The sequence below is a fragment of the Grammomys surdaster genome, unplaced genomic scaffold, assembly GCF_004785775.1.
Source record: "Grammomys surdaster isolate TR1022 unplaced genomic scaffold, NIH_TR_1.0 125985, whole genome shotgun sequence".
NCBI classification, from domain to species: domain Eukaryota; kingdom Metazoa; phylum Chordata; class Mammalia; order Rodentia; family Muridae; genus Grammomys; species Grammomys surdaster.
This window is the reverse complement of record NW_021620801.1, coordinates 542,685-562,081: the sequence shown is the minus strand read 5'-3', so window position 1 is coordinate 562,081 and position 19,397 is coordinate 542,685. Positions and strand designations below refer to the sequence as shown.

The following is a 19,397-nucleotide window of genomic DNA, read 5'->3' as shown; positions in this document are numbered from 1 at the left end:
GGAAGGAAGGAAGGAAGAAAGAAAGGAAGTGACTTGAAGACAAGAAAATATCCAGATGATGACAGTCTGCTAGTCAAACTTTCAGGGTTCCTTCTGCTCAGGGTAAGATATTTCTACATAGGTTTCAATCTCCTTACCTAGGAAGCAATTTTGGTTTTATTTCTTTTTGTTTATGGAAAACATCTTAGTCATTTAAATTTTAGTTTAGAAGGCATGTGTAATACTCATGTATGTATGTGTGTGCTTATACATGTGTGCGCATGTGTGTGTATGTGTGCGTATATTGTGTTGTGTGTTATGTTGCATTTAATCCTTAGGGAAGATGCTTGGCGATTGCTGAAACCTCTCTATGGATGCTTTGTCGCGTGTGCTGAGTTTTGGTATAATGTTTCTTGGTTTTTTGTTTTTGGTTTTTTTGTTGTTGTTTTTGTTTTGTCATGAAAAATTTGGAATCACTTTAGTATAGGTAAGATTTAGAACACCTATAAAAAATCATGGGCTTTTGCTAACAAATAGTCAACTGACTAGAAAATTCTTCATGTACAAATGGCAACTTCCAATCTCAGTGGAATTTGTTGACATTGAATCCGTTTATATCATCATGAGAACTTGTATCATTTTCTTTGGGGACAGGTACATTCTGATGCTGGTTTTCCTGAGACCTGCAACATTCCTGTCCTGTGACCTTGACACTCTTGTGTTAGTGTGATTCTTTATCTTCCTTTTTGATGGAATAAAGTCTCTGCCTTCATCTTATCAGTTGCTCCTAAATAAAAGATAAACAAATAGGCTGCAAACCTGCTTAGGACCAGGACCTGCCATGGTCAAAATAACATTGAACATAAATTTTTAGATGTTTTTGGAATTGTTTCTTGCATGTGCTGGTTAAATCTATTTCAACATAGTACTTGACATTCCTACTGCTAATCATAACTACCCAACATATGTCAGATATTGTGTGTGTGTGTGTGCATGCACTCGTGCATATGTGCGTAATACACGCATATACACACACACATACATCACACTTAAGATTATGTTATAATATCTTTAATTATTACCTTGGCCCTGTGGGGCTTCACAGGTGAAGACACTGAAGATAAAAGAAAAAACTTCTTCAAGATCCTAGTGGCTGAAAAGCAAAGACAAAACTTAAATACAGTTTTTCTTTCCTTCCTAAATCTCAGTGCATTGTTGGAAGCAATGGTGACCACTCCTTGATTATCTTTGTAATGTATTTAACAACTGTCAGGATTATGAATATGTGACAGGAAAAAAGAAAAATTGAAACATTATCAACATAGATATATTGTTTTGTAGGAGAAAAGAAAACAAACCAATCCAGGGAAAAGAATTACCAGACAAAGAATGTCAGGAGACGCAGAAAGGAAGAAGGAAGTCATTCCTACAGAAGGTAAGGAGGTGTCTTAGCTGAACAGATAAGGAATTGATCTTAGTTGAGCAGCTGGTTGCTCAGGAGCAGTGACAGAAAGGAATGACAGGATCCTGGGGATAAAATTAGTAGAAAGTGAGAGGAGAAGGACACAGTCATATTTCATCAGGAATAATCACACAGAGGGCTCATGTGGTTTATATAACACTCAGAAAAGAGGACTACACAACTAAGTATAGTGTGTGTGTGTGTGTGTGTAGGGGGTCTTCCCCATGGTAGAGGGCACCAATTGGTTATCCAATGCCAGCTAGTCAGTCTTAAAAACATATGGGCAAATCACATTATATAGACTGAGAAGATTGTACATATATATATATATATATATACATATATATATATATATGTAGTGTGTGTGTGTGATGCATGTGTACGCATATATGTATGTTTGTATATATGTGTGTAACAAAAATTAATAGGGAAAAGCCATAAATTTGAGAAAAAGGGCAAGAGGGGAACATGGGAGGACTTGGAGAAAGTTTGAGTTGTAATTTCAAAAAGTAAATGATTTTAAAAGTCAGGAGCAATCATACTAAAAAACAATAAACTATAAGTGGTTCTCACTTACTGTGGTAGTACTGTAGTTATAATACATGTGCAAGAGGTCTAGATTAAGAAACGAAGACAGTCCCATTCACTCTGTCCTATAAAGAACTGGTATCATACTGAGGTGAGCAACCTTGCAGTGGCGTTACTATTGCCTTGTTCTTGAGTTTGCTTAGAACTTAAAAAGGACACTGTCAATCCTAAATTTAGTTATTTATAAAAACAAATCAAGTTTCTAATGAATTTATGGAAAGAAATATGACTTTCTTAAAGTGTCTTCATTTAATTTTTATGAAATACCTTTTTCTTTTGTCTAGATGTGGTTAAAGAAGACACAGCATCTTCATTAACTAAGGCTGTAGAGCAAGTCGCAAAACAACAACAGTCACAAACATCAGAAATAGAAAAACATAAAAAAATTCTGTTCCATTTGCAGGTAATTAATTTCATATGATACATTAAATGCTTTTTTTAGTGAACTGTAACTTATGAAGAAAATATGGGTGGCAGTTCAGTCAGTGATGTGCTGACACACTGTCAATGTCTAGTGCATTGGGGTCCCTGAGTACGATGGCAGCAATCAGGACATGGGATGCAGAGTAACTGTGAACTGTGCATACTTTATTGAATTCTCCAGCATCCTTTATAGGCAAGCAGAATAAAGATTTCTCACAGCTTCTAATTCTCAACAGCTTCTGTTTCTCAAACAGTAGTTTGTCTAGGGTTAAGGTGACCTAAACCTCCTTGCAGACTGAGAAATCTGTCTGTGGTCTAACTCTTTTAAGTGTTGCTTAGTTTAATTAAAACAAAAGATTTTTCTCATGAGAAAAATGATCATGAAGGCCACTTCCTCAGGCATGCAGCTTACTTCACAGAACATCAGAATTCTCTGCTGAGAAAGTATGCTTTCTCGGTGTCCCAGTGTTCTGGGATTCAGAGATATCCTTCAGTCACTGAGGAGCTAGCAGGCTGGGAGAAGTCACCTCAGGCCATTTCTCTACAACACAGAAGCTCGAGAACCTGAGTTTGTTAGCCAGGACCCATGTGACAAAGCTGGAGATGTTGGCATGTGCCTTGGGGATGGAGAAAGGCCGGTCCCTGTGGCTTACTGGCTATCCAACCTAGCCTACTTGGCAAGCTCCAAGCCACTGAGAGACCCTGTCCCATAAAATAAAGTAGATGGTGCTTGAGGAAGAACATTAGAGGTTGTCCTAGAGTTTTCCAATGTATGTACATACATACATGCATGTTCACAGACACAGGAGACACACACACAGACACACACAGACACACACAGACACAGACACACACACACACACACACACACACACGAACACACGCACCACCACAAAGAAAAGTAAAGTATTAGGAGGTTCATGTTAAATTAATATTTATTCCCTCAAATTTTCTGTTTTCCCACAGTAGTCTATATGAATGATTTGGGTTTATAGAATCTCTTACACTCCCATATGGTATCATTGCAGCTACATAGTCATCATGGCTGTAGTGTAAGTACATAAAATCTGACACATCACATAGAGTCATTTAAATTCATCCCTGTGGTGTTTTGCCCATTAAACCATACATTGAAGAAACTAGTAAAACCATATAAGCTAGGAAAGCTGTGGCATTTGAGCGATTAGTTGTCAGTAAATGCTTCAAGTAGCTTTTCTCTATGTTCTTTTTCTTCATGATGGTCTCTCATCACATGGAGCCATCTTGGTCTTGCATGAAGCATAATTGAATATAAGTACATACTATGAATGTGATTATAAAAGGAAAGCATGTTTGTAAAGACATTATTAAATGGATCACAGAAATGAAGAGTATGCTCTGGAGTTGAACTCTCCTGCTCTCAAGGCTAGATTTGCATATTTAGCCTTACAGTTTAATTTGCCATTGCCTCTTCCTTCTCCTTTGTAAAATGGAGAGGATAACTGAGTATGACTGTAAGGGGTTTGTATTAGAGCAAGCTTGTAATTATATAGGAGATAGCATTTCGAGGGACACAGTGGGCAGTAAGATTTGATTTTGACATTTACTTAAGTATTAGCATATTCATAGATATATAATGGTAATAATTTTGTTAATGTAGTATAGATTGTTTATAAGTATTCTCCTTATGTTAGTCACTCCTAAAAATATATTTGAAAAATAGGATATAATACAAAGCAATGTCTTAGATTTCTATAACGAATTTCTTATAACAACTTTTTAAAATAAAACTTCAGATATTTTATTTATTTATTTATTTATGCCAAGAACCTATTTTTGAGTAAAAATTTTACAGAACATTGTGTTTACTCTTGTACTGCTCATGCCTTGTTGGGGAGGAATACAAAAAAATCAAACAAATAATTGCATGACACATAGCATCATCAACATAGAAGACTAGACAAGTGATCTTTCAAAGTCACGGTATAAAGGACAGGTGGAGTATTGACTACCCAGGACAAGATTATAGAGAGAGGGGTTGGGGGCTAAGATTCCAGAGAGTTCATCCAGTCTTGACATAGCACTGGGGCATTCACAGCACTCGAGGTACTTGGGAAATGGCATAGCATAGACAAGGTTTTGAGAAGTGATGGAAGATACACACGGTGATAAGAGACTTGTATTTTATTCTGAGTTGATAAGATTCACATGGATTTTTTTCACATGGATTTTAAAGCAAAGATTCAATTAAAAACTTTGTTATAGAGAGAGAATTCTAGAGTCTATAAAAAGTACTTGTTTCGACATCTATTTGTGACAAAAACTCACAGCAAATTAGGAATGGTAATAGGGGCCTGGCAGTGGTGGCGCACCCCTTTAATCCCAGCACTTGGGAGGCAGAGGCAGGTGGATTTCTGAGTTTGAGAGTTTGAGGCTAGCCTGGTCTACAGAGTGAGTTCCAGGACAGCCAGGGCTACACAGAGAAACCCTGTCTCAAAAAAACAAAACAAAACAAGACAAAAAAAAAAAACAAAAAAGGAATGGTAATAGGGACAATAAAGAAGGTCGCTGAGTGTCCTGCAGTTGTTTAAGTGCGACTTAATATGGGATTCGATGAACAGTTAAATTCAGAAATAAACAAGAAGGATATAGATTAAACAAAATAAAGATTGTTTCTCAAGGTGGGTCCTGTTACCTACGTTTGTGATATCAGAATGTGCTAATGTGTACTTTTGGTCTCGACTCTTTGTGTATCTGTATAAATACACATTGTATCATATTATTATTGTTAGTTTACAGATCCTCTAGTTGCCTTTCTTTTTAGAATTCAGATAATTGCCACCCACAGTTGATTAGAGTGGGCTGTGACCTCATAGATCTTACAGAGAATTCTGTTGTCTACCTCCCATTTGTAGCTATGATGCCCCTGAGATCCAGGACAACCTTGAATTGCAGCTTGATGTTTATCAGTGTTTTCCTAACTCACAGCAAGCAGGCTGGGCCAAGCCAGACTAGGTCATATGGTGTGGAGCTTTCCCATTCCCCACTCTACGTCTCCTCTCTAAAACAAAACCCTATAATACAGAGAAACTCCCTTGTTCTCAGGATCTGAAGGGAACTGGGTACCTAAAGGCTCCCCCCTGTGCTTTCAGAGCTCTCCCATGGCTGTCTATGGGTATGATGCTGTAACTCTCCTAGTGTTCTCCTACTTTAAGTCCCTCATCATGGCTGTCTATGTCCATGAACCTGTGGCTCTCCTAATAAGGCTCACTCTGAAGAGCAAATTCATGTTATCTTTTTTCAATTAACCTGTTTTCTTTCATAATTTATAATAGTTACTGTGTATTCCCATTATGATGGACACATTTCCATCCCTTGAACATGACTCTGGTCATATGACTATCTAGAGTATAGCCCAAGTGAGCCAAGCAAAAGCTTAGGAAAGTGTTATGTAGTCACACTTCCACTTTTCTGTGTTTGCTGATGTGAGAAGGACATACGTAGTCACACTTCCACTTTTCTGTGTTTGCTGTTGTGTGAAGGACATATCTCTGTAGCTTAATGCATATAAGACAAAATCAATACACCCCAGCCAACCCAGTGAAAGCCAGCGTAAATGTCCTTGCAGCCAGCCAATGCTCATTTAAGACAAAAACCAGCCATTTACTTCATCCACTCCTCTGCACTCTACCTGTTCCCTCTCAAGTGGCTTCTCTTCGCCAGTCAACATTTCTGCTTTCTCTTTCCATGTATTTCATTATCTTCTCTGTTTCCCACCTCTCTTAGGATATCTTCTTCCTCTCTCACGATCCTCTTTCTAAGTTTCATAACCTACACACACACACACACACACACACATACATGCGCATGTACACTCTTTCCCCACACGAGAGAAAATGTGTCTTGCTTTTTCTGAAACTAGTTTATTTTACTCAATGCAATGGTTTCCAGTTGCATGCATTTTCCTGAAAATATCACAGTTTAATTTTCCTGTAGTTCTGCATAAAATTCTGGTGTGCGGGGTGTGTGTGTGTGTGTGTGTTGTATTTTTTTTATTCCGTGATCTAATAGACATCTAGGCTGGCTCCACTTCCTGACTTTTGAAGCAAGTACAGCTATAAACTGAATGTGCAATTTAGATTACTTCAGGTATGAACAAGAGAGTAGTGTAGCTGGTTCATACCATAGCTCTATTTGCAGAGATATTTCAGAACTACATACTGACTCTAGAATGACCATACAAGTTGTCATTCAATAAGCTTTCATCTTTCTCTGTGTCCTCCCTAGCATTTGTTTTTTGTTTGTTTTACTTGTCAGACCCATTCTGACTGAGATGATATGGAATCCAAAGGAAATACTGATTTGTAGCTGTCTGATGACTAGTGGTGATGAATACTTTTTCGGGGATCTATTGGCCATCTGTATTTCCTGTTTAGAGAACTGTCTGTTCATGCCATACACCCATTTATTGATTTGAGTTTTTGATATTTAATGTTGGCAGTTCTTTGTATGTCCTCAACATTAATCCTCATCTGATGTCAAGGTGGAAAAGATTATTTTCCCCATTCTATTTGTTGATGACTATTTCCTTTGTAGTGCAGAAGCATCTTAATTTCATTCAGTCTCCCATCAATTCTTGGAATTATTTTCTGTGTTACTAGAAACCTAATCAGAAAAATTCTTGTCTACACCTATATCCTTCTGTGTGTGTGTGTGTGTGTGTGTGTGTGTGTGTGTGTGTGTGTGTAGGTGGGTGGTGGGTGCACATGGTGGCCAGAAGGTCAACATCACTTGTCTTCCCTCAGTAATTTATCTCCTTAGATTTTGAGATAGAGTCTCTCAACAACTGTGGAGGTCACCAACTTGGATAAGCTGGCTAGTTGGCCAGCTACAGAGATTTGCTTGTCTTTGCCCCAATTCTACCCCAGGACTGGGTTTTCACTGTAGATTCTTTTACTTTGTTTTCTAGATTTATTCCTAGGTATTTAAAAAAAAAACTTTTTATTGATTCTCTGTGAGTTTCACATCATGCACCCCAGTCCCTCTCATCTCCCTGTCGACCCTTCATATCTCCCGTTTGCCCTTGAAATATCCTCTCTAAAGTAACACACACATGCACATGCACACACACACTCATCCTGGATGCTGTAGTGTGTCACAGTGTGTCCCACAGTATATCCTTCTGTTCATACACCTTCACTTGCAAGTGTTCATTGCAATGAGTCATTAGTCTGGTTCAAGATCTCTGGCTTCTATAACACTATTAATATTGGATCCTCATCGGGACGCCTTCTGGTTATCCTGATGCCCTGTGTCATGGAGATCCTGCAGTTTTGAAACAGCAGGACTGGCCCTTTCACGTCTCCTGACTGTTCACAGATGATTGGGTGAGCTGTCTCAGAGCCCTGAATCTGGGCCTGGGTGGTACCTGAGCTCTCCCTTATCCACACCACCAGGGCTAGCTCTCCAGTACTGCTCTGGCTAGGTCACCCATTGCTGTCTTCAGCAGGCAGCAGTGTTCCCTTTCTTACTCTCATGCCCTTGGGGCCAGCTCACCCACATTCATGCCTCCAGAGCCAGCTCCACTGTGCTGCCCAGTCAGAGCTCAGGGTGCATTCTCCCAAGTGCTTCGGCTTTTGACAGACTAAGCGAGTTCACCTACTCTCACAACGCTGGGGCTGGCTCACCCATCCCTCCACTCTCAGGGCCAGCTCCACGGAGTAGCTCAGCTGAGGTACACGGCCTGCTCTCCTGGGTGTGGTAGTTGGCAAGGGATAAGACTGACTCACCTGCTCTCATGACCCCAGTGGCATGTTTCCCAACTGCCACAGGAAGTGTGGGGCAGCGGAGGGGAGGGCATCTCCCCCAGCCCCACACCTCCTCGAGGCAGATGAATGGCAGGGCCAGCTCTTGCTTGCTCTTGTCCTCAGGGCTGGCTCACCCATGCCTCCTCCCTCAACCAGTGCCAGCACTACTATGCTGCCCAGGAGAGGTACAGGACCTGCTCTTCTGAGTGCTGTCAGTGGTGAGAGATGGGGCCAGTTCTCCTGAGCATTGCATCTAGTGAGGGCCAGCTCCAGAGTATCCATGTCTTTTGGCTTCCATCGATAGTACACCCATCTGCACAAACTCACACACAGGTGCATATGTATTTATGAGTAATTAAAAATAAAAATTGTTTAAAATTGAAAAGGAGATTAAAGAATGGAGAGAGTAGGCATCCTTGCTCAAGATTTTAGAATAAATGTTTTCAGTTTTTCTCTTACTTAACATAATGTTGACTGTATATTTGTCAAATATAGCCTTTATGATATTGATATATATACCTCCTATTGCTAAATGCTTTCAGTTCTCAATCATTTAATATAAGGTTGACTTATGTTTGTCAAATATAGCCTTTACTATGTTATGTATATACCTTCTATTACTAATTTCTTTGGGGATTTTATTATGAATTGTTATTGTTTATTGAAGTTGACAATTTTGCACATTGATTGAGGTGATCTTGTGTTTTTTTTCCTTAGATCTGCTTATGTGCTGTGTTATACTTACCAATTTCCATATTTCATACTAATTAAGAAGGCATCCTTGCAATGGAATCAACTTGGTCAACACACATCATCTTCTTTATGTGTTCTTGAATTCAGTTTGATAAAACTTTATTGAAAGGTTTTTTTACTTATATTCTTCAAGGATCTTGGTCTATAGTTTTTTGTTCCTTGTGTTCCTATCTGCTGTTGACATACTGAAATGCTGGAATAATAGAAAGCATTTGGTAGCATTCTTTCCCTTTTTGTTTTTGGAACAGCTTAAGGATCCTTACTAGTTTTTTGTTTGTTTGTTTGTTTGGTTGGTTGTTTTTTTGTCAGAGCAACTGTGATACTTTAGCATATTAAGGGAGAAATATCAAAATATAATTTTAGAAATAATATGAGTGTTTTACTGAGCAAAATTCACTGTTTTCTCCTAAAAGACATAATGCATACAGATATGCAAACTGTGAAATATGAAAACTATTATTATATAGCCTTATATAAAAGCTTATAAATGGTACTCACAGTGTCTATAAATTATATTTAAAATAGCTATCACTATTGTTTAAACAATGCATGTCTTTTTTATTCTTTTGTTTTTCCTTTATATCAGCAGTAGAAAGTGGTTCCCAACAGTAGTTTCCCCTCCCTCTACTTTTCCCAGTTCCTCCCTACTTCCCCTAGATCCACTCCTTCTCTATTTCCCTTAAAAAAAAAAAAAGTAGGCCTCCCAGGAATATCAACAGATCACAGCATATCAAGTTACAATAAGACCAGGCACAAACCCTCATATCAATATTGGACAAGGCAACCCAGTAGGAGGAAAAGGGTCCCAAGAGCAAGCAAAAGAGTCTGAGTCCCCCCAACCCCCCCCCCCCACACACACATACTCTCTCTCACCATTAGGAGCCCCACAAGAATACTAAGTTACAAAACCATAACACATTGTAGAGGACCTAACTCAGACCCATAATGAGCCCATGGATGTCACTTCAATCTCTGTGACCCACATGAGCCCTACTTAGGTGACTCTCCGGGCTCTGTTCTTGTGGTGCACTCAACCCCTGTGGCTCCTGCAATCCTTCCCTAGCTTCTTCAGGATTCCCCTGACTCTCCCTAGTGTTTGCCTGCTGCGAGTCTGCATCTGCTTTCATCTGTCACTGGATGAGCCTCTCTGATGGTAGGTGAGCTAGCAATGATGTATGAGTATAGCAGAATATCATTAGTACACAGTTCACTGAATTTTTCCTAGTCTGTTTTATCCTGGGTCTCTGAGCTATTAGCCTCTGGTTCCTGGCCATCTAGACAGGGCCAAGCATGGGATCCCCCTCAATATCGGGGATCCTACAAGCTCTACATCACCATTATCCTAACACATCTTAGAGGCGAGATCGACTGAAAGCTGAAGGTTTTGTGGCTGGATGAGTGTCCCAGTCCCACTGCTGGAAGCCTTTCCTATGACAGAAGATGGTCAGTGCAGAGGAGCCTTAGTGCTAGCTCTTTAAAGGCTTAGTACAATTTGTCAGTGAATGCGTCTGGACCTGAAGTTTTCATTGTGAGAAGTTTTCTCTGTTGCTGCTTTAACCTCAGTGATAATTATGGATCTGTTTATACTTTATATCTGTCCATACTTTAATTTTGGTAGATTATCGGTATCTTGAAGTGTATCCATTTCTTCTATATTTTCTTGGTATATGAGTTTCAAAGTATTTTTAAATGATAATCCATATTTTATTGCTTTGTGTAGTAATTTCTCCCTTTTTGTCTCTAATTTTGTTGACTTATGTATTATCTCATCATTTTTATTTATTTACTTGTGAAAGTGTGTGTATCTACACTGATGTCCCAACGTAAAGGAATCCATCACCACTTTTCACTATTTAATTTCTGAAGATAGAATTCAAGTTGTCAAGCTTGGCAGTAGGACCTTTATTTGCTGAGCCCATATTATTTTCTTGGTAGCCCATATTATTTTTGTTGTTGCTGATGTTAGTTTGGCTAAGAATTTGTCAATATTATTTATTTTTTCAAAGAGCCAATTTTGTAAGTAGTTTTGTAAGAGTTTTCTTTTAAACTCCATTTATGCCATGATCTTTATTATTTCCTGCCATTTGTGGTTTTAAGTTTAGATTGTTTTTGATTTTTCAAGGACATTGAGGTGCATCATTAAGCTATTTATTTCGGATATTTTAAATTATTTTATGTAGATATTCATTATAAACATTCTTCTTAGCTGCCTTTGCTGTACCCCAAAGGTTCTAGTAAGTTGTGCTTTGACTTTCACTTCTGTATTAGTTACTTTTCTTTTGCTATAATAAAATATCAGGACCTGAGGCAACTTACAGAAGGAAGTAATTTATTTTGGATTACAGTTTTAGAGAGAGAGCCCATAATGGCTATGAGGAGTGGCAGCCGGTAAGTAGGCAGGAAGCTGAGAAATCTCATCTTCAACCAAAAAGTAGAAGCAGAGAGTAAACTGGAAGTGGAGAGATGCTTTTAGCTCTCAAATCCTGCCCTCAAGGATGCACTCCTCCAGCAAGGCATACCACCTCCCCCAAAACTCCTGAATAGGGAACTCAGTGAGTAAACGCCTGAGCCCAGGGGACCCTTCATTATTCAAAACAGCACAATTCAACTCAAGGCACTTTTCAGTCCTTCTCTGGCTTCTCCACTGACTGATACAGTTCCATTATTCAGAACTGCACAATTTAATCTCCATATATTTCTATACTCTTTATATATTTTATTATTTGTTCTGATTAGATACAATGACATACTTTGATTATTTGTATTTGGTAAGACTTAACTTGTGTCCTAGGATATGGGCTGTTTTAGAGAAGATTTGATGAGCTGCTAAGAAGAATGTGTGTTCCATGTCTCTTGGATGGCCTCTTCTCTATGTATCTGTTAAGTCTGTTTAAGTTTTAGTATAATTTAACTTGTATTTACTTGAACTATGTTGATTTCTAGTTCAGATGACTTTAATAGAGAGATTTACTATGCCCATTATAGAAGCTTCAATGTTTGATGTATATGTACCTAAATTATTTTGTCTTCCTCGTGTATTTTTCCTTTTACTAATTATGTTGTGGTCCTCTTCATTTTTTCTTGATAATATTGGTTCAAAGTCTACTTTATCATGTAGCAAAATAGATATGCCAATTTTTTTCAGTTTCTGTTTGCTGGAAAAATTATCTTCCATTTTTTGACCCTCAATGTGGGTGTCCTTACCAGTAAAGTGTTTTTCTTGAAGACAAAAGAAAGTTGTATCTAGTTTTTAAAATCAATCAGATAGTCCATGTTTTTTTACTGGTAAATTGAGGTCATTTACATTTAAGGTTATTTTACAGACAGATGTTTAGTAATTCCAATAATTTTGTTGGTTAGTTTTATGGCTAGTTGGATAATTGTATTACCCATCCTATTAGTATCAGAGGGTTACTAGTTTATTGGGTCGAACATGATGGATTCCTTTGCTTAGCCATCCCTCTTCAGAAGTTTATTCTCCCCTGTGTTCTCATTATCAAGACTGAATTTTTTCCTTTTCTTTGCATTATATTTCTTTAAATATCTTCTGGAGTAGTGGGTTGGTGGTCATGCTCTGCCTTAGTTTGTGCTTGTTTTGAAATATATTTCCCTCTCCATTTGAAAAAGGCTTTGCTAGATATAACATTCTTACCAACTTCTATTTTTATTGACTAAACTTTAGATCTATTTATATTATTAAAAAGACATACCTTGTATATTTATTGATCTAGCAAATAAAATGAAAATTGCAAGCCATAGTATCAAATATTCCTAGATTCAGTCAGGATTCAACGGTTTGTTGCCTTTCCTATTTAACATCTGTGAACTTCAGTTTTATCCTTTGTACAGTAGCGATAATAATAGTAACTGTTGAGGGCTTTAGCAGCTCACCAAAGCCTTCCTTCTTTCCTTTTTACCTTTTCCATGGGTAGCCTGCATCAGAAGTATGCTTAGCTTCACATGGGACAATTTAGTTTTCCTTTTGCAGAAATGCCAAGACCTATCCCTTGTTTAAGAGAACTTGGAGTATATTTCCCCTAAAAGCCATTTAACAAAGAAACACTACAAACCCAAGGCATAAGAGCAAACCTTACCAAAATCAGCAGAGCCATCAGGCAGAGCTCCCTGCTCTCAAGCACGTGCATCACCTCGCCACACTAACATCTCCCAGGCACGTCCATGATAAATACTACTGTCTTGTATGTCACTGAGGTTTTATGGTAGTGGCAACTGATGACTGATACGAATAGAAATAGGTTAGAGAGGAAGGAAGAAAAGTCTGATCTGGGCACATCATGAATTTGATGTGGACTGTGGCAGTTGAATATAGAACTTAATAACCACATATAGTCTATGAACCATCAGCAGAAAATATAATAAAATGGGACCATTTATCTAATTGCTTAATACGTATATAGAGAATGATGAGAGAAAATATGGTGAGTAAACACTAAAGAAGTCATATTTGAAGGGGTTGCTGACACTGAGAAGAAATAGAAAGAGCTGGGTAAGAAGAGCCAAGGAAAACTGATCATATGGAAACTCGGTTTTATCACGGAGGCATGAGTAAGCAATGACTGATGTTCCGGGAAGGCAGAGTAGGTCCCTTTGTATTTATTTTGCAAATGAAGAAAATGACATTTGGATGGGTAATTAAGCTTGTTTTATGTGATCATAGAGATTTGTTAAAAATCAGTAAAGATACAGTAAAGTCTCTAGGTTACTTAACTCTGGGCCATATAATTTTTACCTTACTGTCTTATTTGAACAAATAATTTTGGTTCATATAAAAGCATTTTAATGTAATCAAATATCTCTTTTACACATAAGATGATAAAATGATATAATTTTAATCCTTTAGAATTAGATGAGCAAGTAAGAAATACACAACCGTGGGATGCTTCTATAATTCTAAAATAAATGTATATTATGCTATTGCATATCTTCTATTATGAGTCATTTTTTCTATATCTTATAAATGTACATTTTTTTATGTTGTGATTTCTTTGTGCATTATGATTTAAAATAATGATCTCTCAGCTTAAACAATTGGTTAATTATTAATGATATTTATGAAATATATTACAGGTTGAACTTCATGATCTTGAAAAACAAATAGAGACTATTGCTGAAGAAGCTAAAGAAACAGACAGGCAAATGCATCAGCAAGATGCTGCCATGGAGAATTCTAAACTTCAGTGTGGACTCTTAGAAGCTCAAATTGGATCCTTGTATTCAGAAAGTTTAAAACTTAAATTTGATACAGAAACAGCCCAAGAAAAATTTGAAGAACAAATGATAAAATATAATGCATATTACATAAAAATAAAAGCTTATAAAGATAATTTAGGAGAGATAAAAAGCCAATGTTCATTTATGACTGAACTCTATGAAAAACGAGATCTCATCAAAAACCTAAAGACAATGAAAGAAGATCTTATGGAAAATCTCCAAGATTCACAAGGGAACTGCACAATACAAATACAGGTTTGAAGTGATACTTATCAAACCCTTTCCTGTTTTTTATAAGTATACCTAGTAAATAATAACCAAATTAATAAAATACACATAGTTCTACATTCAGAAACTATTTTCACAATTTTTAAAACTTAAGTAAGTACATATAGTAATCAGATATATAAGTTAAATAGCAGTTTCCTGAATGTACAGATGCTTAAAGGAGCTATTTATAAATCACCTGTGGGTTTATAAATATATATGGTCAAAATCACAGTGAACAATTAATCTAAAAGGTTCAGCCTTTAGCTTCTATTCTAAAGAATGCTGACCAAATCAGTTCATGTGATTAATGCACACAAGCTGAATTCATAATTGAATGTTGGATATCTTTGTATTCCTCTCACTATTCCTTGAGGACCACAGGGAAAGCAACTTAAAATACCTTCCACTCCTTGCTCGAGGATTAAGAAGTGTCCCTTGCACTACCGTCAGGGGACATTAGCCAACTGCTGGTCTCCTTTGTGTTTGATTTTGTTTTCAGTTTGTGTTTGAAGTCCAGGTTTGCTTTGTGCAAATAGTGGTTCTTTATCTTGTATAACTATAAAAAACATGTTCTAGTCCTATTTTCCAAATTTAGATTTTGATTTTTGCTAGTTTATATAAATTAGGAAAGTACTGAAAAAGTCTTGGATTCATTTTGACTTGTATTTTTTAAATTTTACAAATATCCAGGAAGACATTTCAAAGCTAAAGAATAAAATTATGACAATAAAAGAGTCAATCATTGAGAAAACATCTTTCCTTGAAGAAGAGAAAAAGACACATGAAAAATTAAGAAAAGAAATAGAGGTGAGTCTTAGTTATCCATATTTAAATATTTTATGAGACCATGTCTTAAACTTATGCTATATTTGTATTTCTACAGTTTACTCTTGATTTTCAAAACAGCTAGGGAACAAGAAAGAACTTAATATAAGAACTTAAATATAAGCCATTAAAATATAACAAGAGATAACACACCATTAAAACATGTGAACATATTCAAACAAGGCAAGTGTTCACATTAAGTCTGGTCTATCTATACCAGGCATGAAACATGCCTATAATCCTAGCACTTGGAAGAATAGTTTGAAGCCAATCTGTAAAGCAATACCTGGTCAAAAAAAGTTGTCTGGCTTACAATTCCCTGGAATTCTTTCAGGTCTCATTCTGCCTACCACTTGGTACGTAATTAATGGTAGAGAGCAGAGGCTTAGATGGTTTAAAAGGATGACCATTCTAGACATTGGAATCTTGAAAATAGACTAAAGTGCAGTAAAAAAATCTCTGTTTAACTCTTCTTGATTTGATATTTGCAACTTTCAAGAGTCAAGTTTAAAAATAACTATAGATAAAATGAAAATGAGGTTGGGTTCTTGCTGATCATCCCAGCATTTAGGATACTAAGGCAGAAGGATTGCCACAAGTTAGAAGCCAGTCCAGGCTGTAGTGTGAGACTCTGTCTCCAAACCAAAATAAAGCAGCAATGAAAGCATGCATGAATGGCAGAAGTGAAATAAGCTGAACTCCCAGTGAGATGGCTCAGCAGCTGAGGGTGCTTGGTGCCAAGCCTAACAACCTTAATGCAGGTGATCCTCTGACCTCTGATATAAATATCACATGTGCCATTGTGCATGCACTCACCCACACATACACATCACGGTGCACCACACTGCACCACACTGCACCATGCCCACCCCCTCCACACACAAATAAACACAACATTGGCTGACTGTGTGGAGAGTGCTAGGTGGAGTCCCATCTCATACTACCTGTGCGTACTCTCTTAGAGCATTCAAGAAATACAAGAACGGTTTTAACTCTGTTAAACATTTTAAAAGACAAAAGTATCTTCATAAACACTTTGGTTAAGTATTTTTACTTTCGTAGCAATAGAGAAGACAAGACCAGCTCTTAGAAATATTTGTAAGACATAAATGAGGAGAAAAAGACAAGGACATGTCAGACAAATGGAAACCCATGAGTAGTGACATGAACCTACTTAATTATTTAAGTATGTATATCTAAACAACAACCAAAAATCAGCAAACAATAAATGAGCATTCACTTCAACAAATTTTTTTTGTATTTTCTTTTTAAACAATATTTTATTTTGAATTACCTTACAGTTTAGGTTTCCAGTATGATTTGCATTCATATCCAATGCGATAACATTTCATCTTGGTTGGCCATCCTTTCCTCTTCCTCCCTTGTCGCCCACCCCTTTCCCCACTGTGCACTTTCACCCCAGAAATCCTCTTTTACTTTGTTCTCTTGTCTCCCCATGCCTCCATTAAAGGCTCTTTTCTCCAGGCTCATGGCCCTTCTCTAATTTCCTGGTTTTTATATTTGTCCTCACCTTGAGACACACAATTAGTAGTTAGAGGCTAGGATATATATATGGGAGAAAAAGTCTGCTATTTGTCAATTGGAGCTTGGATTATATCACTTACAATAATGTTTTCCAGTTCTACATATTTGTCCATAAATGTCATAATTTCACTTTTCTTTTTTAACTTAATAAAATTTCATTGTGTATATATATACCACATTACACTATCCATTCATATGTTCTTAGACATCTGTTTCTTCATCACTATGATAAAGAGTAGTGATAAACATAGCCATACAAATCTCTGCAATAGGACGAGCCCTTGTGTGTATGGCCAGGGAGGATACGCTTGGTCATACAGAAGTTCTGTTTTTAATACTTTGAGAAGCATCCACTCTGTTTCCTGTAGTGGCTATACTAAGCAGTATTCCTGCCAGCAGTGAATAAGGCTCCTCTTTGCCATAGCCTCTCTAGCGTTTCCTGTTGTTTCGTCTCTTTGATTGGGATAAGATGGAATCTCAGAGTAGTTTTAATTTGCATTTCCATGATGGCTAAAGACACTGAACATGTTTAAAAACATTTATTGGTCATATATTTACTTGTTGGCAATAAGAGAGCTGTCCAAGTAGGACTGGATGGATGGCTCAGGGGTTAAGAGCTCTTACTGCTTTCATGGAGGACCTGAGTGTGGTTCCCAGCATCCGCATCGCATCATTTCTCAACTGTTTGTTGCTTTCAGCTCTGGGGAATCTAATGCCTCTGGGAAGATAATGTGGTAAAAAATTATTAATCAATAGAAAGTACGAATGTTGACTATTAATTTTTTATTATTATTACTATTGGATTATTTTTTGATTCCTAGTATTTTCAAAAAACTATATAGGATATATATTTTAATTGTTACAAAGCTGCCAACAAAATTGCTGCTACACCTTAGCTTCTATCACTCTACTACAACTAATGAACATTTAACCGGCTTCATTATTAAAAGAACTGTTGGAGTAAACACCATACTACAAAATCCTTTTGCACCAGGAATTAGTACTAGAGAATTATAAGATCTAGGCTCTGTTACTTTCTCTTAATAATTAAGTAATATTAAGGTTTTTAGTAATATATTTTCTCTTAATAATTATGAACAAAAATGTCCTACATTTGAAATAATTTTACATTGTTTTATAAACTTACTTCCTCATGATGTTATTTGGGTCAGTACTAAATTTGGTCTTACAAGGAACCTCAGATTTGCATATTAGTTCCTTACAAACTGTAATTTGAACTGCATATGTGAATGAAACTCCAAGGTTCTCAATTGGAAACACAGTTAAAATGCTGATGAGCTGAGATTTCACCATCTGCTTTTAAGAGAAGTTTTCTGCTATTGTAGAGCCCTAGTAGGAAAGACAACTGTATATATGATGGAAGCAACTTAAAGGAGGAAGGGTTTATTTTGCCTCCCAGTTCAGAGGGTATGGTCCTTTGTGATGGCTATTCTTAGTTGTCAGCTTGACTACATCTGGGAATGAACTACAGTCCAGAAATGGAGGGCACACCAGTGATCCAGATCTTGAGGCTGGAACACACAGGCTTCTGACCGAGGTCTTGACATGGAGATCTTGAGGCATAGTGGCCACGAAAAGTTTAGGCCCAGGCAAGGTAGTACATGCCTTTAATCCCAGGAAACTGATGCAGGCAGATCTCTGAGTTCAAGGTCAGCGTAGGACAAAGCAAGTTCCAGATTCAGGTTTGGTAGTACATTCCTTTAATCTGGGCCACACCTTCTGCTGGAGACCTACACAAGGACATTGGAAGAAGGAAGATTCCCTCTTCTTCACTTGTTTGCACTTACTTACTTGCCAGTACATCTGTTGGAACTTACTTCTTCAGATTCCAGCTTATATAGATGACCAGGTGAAACAATTAGCCTTGTGGGACTGAGCAACTTCTAGATTCTTGGACTTCCCATTCAGAGCTGCCCACTGTTGGGTTAGTTGGACTACAGACTGTAAGTTATTACAATAAATTCCCTTAATATAGAGAAACATTCCATAAGTTCTGCGACTCAAGAGAACCCTGACTAATACATCCTTCATGACAGGGAAGACACAGCAGAGTTCATAGCGTTAGGAACGTGCAGTTGGCACTCCTCACATCTTGCCTGCAGACTGGATACAGAGAGCTCCTGCTGGAGGAGTGAGCAGGCTGAAACTCTCTAAGGCTACCATTACTACTCTGCACCAACCAGGTAGTGTCCATGCTCAAAATGTTCTACCAGTTTCTCAAATCAATGTCATGAGCAGGGAAACAAATATTCAAACACGTGAGCTTGTGAGGACACTTTATATTCAAAGTATATGGTCCATAATGATAACTGAGACAAAAGCTGATCTAAAAACCTAAACCTCAGGACAAAACAGAAATAGATACTCTACTAAGTATTAAAGTCTTACAAATTCAGATGGTCACCAAGAGTTTAATTGAATTTAGAACAGAACTCAATACTTTCAGAAAAAAAAAATAAAATTCAGAGTTTGCAACATATGACTCCTATTTGCTAATAATAAAACGGTAGTGG

General features: G+C 37.4%; 1 protein-coding gene across 2 annotated transcripts in view; it reads left to right on the top strand.

Moving 5' to 3' along the window:
• Nucleotides 1–19,397, top strand: part of Ccdc122 (coiled-coil domain containing 122) — a 45,653-nt gene that overhangs the window by 11,900 nt on the left and 14,356 nt on the right. The window contains exons 2-8 of one of the 2 annotated variants that reach the window (XM_028754261.1): nucleotides 1,321–1,414; nucleotides 1,701–1,707; nucleotides 2,326–2,432; nucleotides 11,337–11,375; nucleotides 13,495–13,498; nucleotides 14,080–14,478; nucleotides 15,184–15,300. In XM_028754261.1, the coding sequence (XP_028610094.1) occupies nucleotides 14,149–14,478; nucleotides 15,184–15,300 (447 nt within the window). In that variant the 5' untranslated portion in view covers nucleotides 1,321–1,414; nucleotides 1,701–1,707; nucleotides 2,326–2,432; ... (1 more) ...; nucleotides 13,495–13,498; nucleotides 14,080–14,148. The remainder of the gene's footprint in view (nucleotides 1–1,320; nucleotides 1,415–1,700; nucleotides 1,708–2,325; nucleotides 2,433–11,336; nucleotides 11,376–13,494; nucleotides 13,499–14,079; nucleotides 14,479–15,183; nucleotides 15,301–19,397) is intronic. The other variant, XM_028754262.1, reaches the window with a different exon arrangement.